The 3,511-nt window shown below is 36.2% G+C and overlaps 1 protein-coding gene across 1 annotated transcript; it reads right to left on the bottom strand.

Annotated features, from left to right (window-relative positions):
• Positions 1-601: 601 nt before the first annotated feature.
• LOC141822239 (transcription elongation factor 1 homolog) lies at positions 602-3,136 on the bottom strand. The gene is made up of 5 exons (XM_074709681.1): positions 3,087-3,136; positions 2,057-2,209; positions 1,869-1,939; positions 937-958; positions 602-865 (listed from the first exon to the last, which is right to left on the bottom strand). Exons 2-5 carry the CDS (start codon positions 2,167-2,169, stop codon positions 805-807), a joined length of 267 nt encoding a protein of 88 aa, XP_074565782.1. The 5' UTR covers positions 2,170-2,209; positions 3,087-3,136; the 3' UTR covers positions 602-804.
• Positions 3,137-3,511: the final 375 nt, after the last annotated feature.

Genomic DNA, 3,511 nt, shown 5'->3' with positions numbered 1-3,511 from the left:
GACGATGACGATACCCAACAGCGAGGGGCGCGGCGCGAGTAACAGAAGGAAGAGGATGGTGGGAGGCGGCGTAAAAAAATTAGGATTTTTGAGAACTTGGCTCTGATACCATGTGACGAATAGGATTTGGAATAATCATCATCCAATAGTTACATACAACTATATATAGATAACAGGACCTATGGGCCTTAACCCTAATATGTATATGGGCTTTAACACGATGATCATCTGTATGCTATCTCCGAGAACCATAGGAAAACTGTATGTATAGGGAATCCGAAAGATATTTTCGCTAATAAACATTTTCCCTATTTTAGTTTTAACCGTGCGGTCTGTTGAGAGTTTATTCCGCTGAACTAAACCACAAAAGTATTATCTTCGAGGGCTTCTTTTGGGATTGATTTTTGATCCACACAGCAGGTGGTTGCTCTCGTATCCAAAATGGGTCGAAGCATAAATTTTGGAATTCCTGAGATATCAAGTTCAACGGTTAGATTATACAGCATATTATGTACTAACCTTAGTCCCTAATGAGTTAGGATTTTTATACACTTTATCGATTGAGGAAAATGTGAATTCAATGAGAACCACAAAGGAAGAATTATGCAGACTAAGATGATAAGCTGCATGGCGTTTCTCATCTTAACATTGGATGAATTTTTGTAGCTTTGTCTAAGCATATACAGACATCCAATACTCTTAGAAGTGGATATTAGCAATACCAGAGTGTCCAAACACATTCAATACAGGCATATTAACGAATACGTTTTATCCTATTTGTAATAGAAGAACCAGGCAGGCCTTTTAGGCATCTTCGTCTTCAAGGGTGTTCACCCTTTCGCACTCATCTATCCATTCGCTATATCTGCAAGACGACGTGTTAGCTAAAAAATCACTTGTGCCCAGAAACAAACATGGAGAAGTAGATTGACTTACATATCTATAGGCTCAGTGAGTGCTGCAAAAAAGAAAAAAGAAGAAAAAAAAAAGTTATGCAGGATTTTGAATGATAGAAATAGAAGGGGGGCAAACAGGGGATGCAAAAGAGCAGCAAAGGGTCATAAACTCTAAAAATAGAATGGTCTACATTAATAACAGTAATCTATAAGTATCCTGAAGAAACTCAAGGCATTCCTCAAAAAACTCTAAATAATTATTTTTACTGTAAAACAAGTTCACATGCAAACTGTAAACAATGGCCACCATCAAATTTATACACAGCAGCTATATAAGTCTTTCTAAAAGATGAAATCATGGGCACTCTGGCAAGTGGCAACCTTGTATCACCAACCTATGTTCCTCACGAATGTTTCTTATCATTTCTTTTGTAACTTCCAATACATTCAAATTAAACTAAGAATAGCCAACACCATAATTAATGTGGGAAAAAAGATCCCAACAGCTAGCTACCTATGATTCATCAGCAAGATCAAAACAGCTAATCAGCAACCTATTCAGGATAACTTAAGTTGGACTTTGTTCATCAATAATTATCTTTGCACTGCTAGAGCTAAGACATTTTGTGTCAACAAACAATACCAATGGATGAAAGTAAATTTAAGAAGAAAATGCAGAATTGATCATCTTTAATAGCAAAATCCTAGATAGTGCATAACTTTCTTCCTTTCCTCATTTTGAGGGTATATAAGTTGTACAAGACAGAATCCCAAGTGATAAATGGCAGCATAAATTGGCATTGCCTTTGGAGTGTTCCTACTTATTAAGCCATAATAGGAAACACTTCATGCTATCCGTGCTAAGAAATCAATAATATTCATAGATGTACAAAAAAGGAATCATGGTTTTAAACATTGGTGCAGCATGTCTGTATCATGTAAAATTGAATTTTTGAACCTAAGTAGTCGTACCAGTGATGGTAGTGCTGAAACTTTCAAGGCATATCCTGCATGAGGCTTCACCAATCGAATTCTTCATGTCACTATATAAAAAAAAAAGATTAAGAAAAATTAAACCAACATGATACCAGAAGAAAATAATTGACAAATTGAGATAATATGATCAAAGTCAGTCGAAGTTGATATTAATGGGCACTTACATGCGACACTCAACACTACTGCCATGGTTGCAGAATGGGCAACAGAAAACAGTGTCAAGCTTGTCCATTCTCTTCTTTGGAGGTGGCTTCGCTTTCGACTTTCTCTTTCCCATTAAGATGTTCGCTTTGTTCCCTTTTGCAGTTTTATGGTATCTATTAAACCAAACATAATCAGTAAAAAACCATGCCACATATAGTGAAAGGAAATATGAAAAACAAATCCTAATTAAGAGGTAATGTGCTCATGCTATAAAATAAAAGCATTGTCACAGAAAAAAATATAGACAGATATGAAGAAATGACTAACCAATCTAAGATATATTCACAAGATACCCTTATGCCTCTAACTATAGTCACTGAAATGATTTCCACAGGAAAGGATGGAGCCTAACTGAACGCTGTCAAAGACAAAGGGTATACTATTACTAAAAATTATTATTCGTCTTGAGGATATTTCTTAGGAATTGAATAAAGGCAGGCTAGAGTGGCACGACTACATAAGATCAACGTGACAGTAATATTTATAGCAAATCAGATCACCAGACGTACCTCCAAAGAGATTTCTTTCTTTTACATACACAACAAAAATTGATAAGAAAATTTCAGGCAGGAACCATGATGACATGCATGTGAAAATTGCCACTCCAAAGGTAGGACTAATGTACGGTAGGATTCAGAATGAGCAAAGTTGAATAGTCAAATTTCATCTCTATCTCTAAACTAAACGCAAGTTTGACCCATATCCGATCCAGATTCCCAAACCCTAAATTTTCGTCCCCGCTACGTGAAAAAGAAACCGAATTGCAACATCCCATCCAGTTAACAATCACATAAGGAAATAAAGTAAGAATCGTAAGATTAAACATTCATACGCTATAGAAACGCAAGAAGAAAAAAAAAACCTAAATCCGCAAATCGAGTCGAAGCCGAAGCAACGAGATGCAAAAGACTTCACAGAAGGATAGGATCATAGTAACCCGAAACAATCGAGAAGATCAAAGAGATGAAAAACCAGAAATCAAAGACTTACCTCTAAAACCGAGTTCCGGCGAAAGAGATCTATCGATGCAAATGCCGATTGCCAAAAAGAAAGAGTGAAAAAGAGGGCGTATATAAAGTAACTAGGCCAGTGACTATTCAGCTAAAATCGAACCGAACCGAATCGAATAAATTAAAAATTGAATAAATTAAATTTTTTTTTATCAAACCGAACCGATCAAATTTTTCGATAACAACCGAATAAATCAAACCGATTAAATATCGGTTAATTCGGTTTTTAATCAAATTAACTGATTTTAATCGACTGATGTGGTCGATCAGTCGAGTCATCTTACCTTCTATTTGCTCGGAATTGATGACAGTCGACTGATGAACACATCCAGTCGAGCCCATCACCTTCAGTCGACTGACGTGAAGCTCCAGTCGAGTCGTTATACTTTCTGATTATCATCAGTC

This window comes from Curcuma longa, chromosome 2, assembly GCF_044706935.1.
Source record: "Curcuma longa cultivar G26 ecotype Majalengka, Jawa Barat chromosome 2, ITB_CL_G26_1.1, whole genome shotgun sequence".
NCBI lineage: Eukaryota > Viridiplantae > Streptophyta > Magnoliopsida > Zingiberales > Zingiberaceae > Curcuma > Curcuma longa.
Note: the sequence above shows the minus strand (reverse complement) of the source record. Positions and strands in the feature narration are given on the sequence as shown.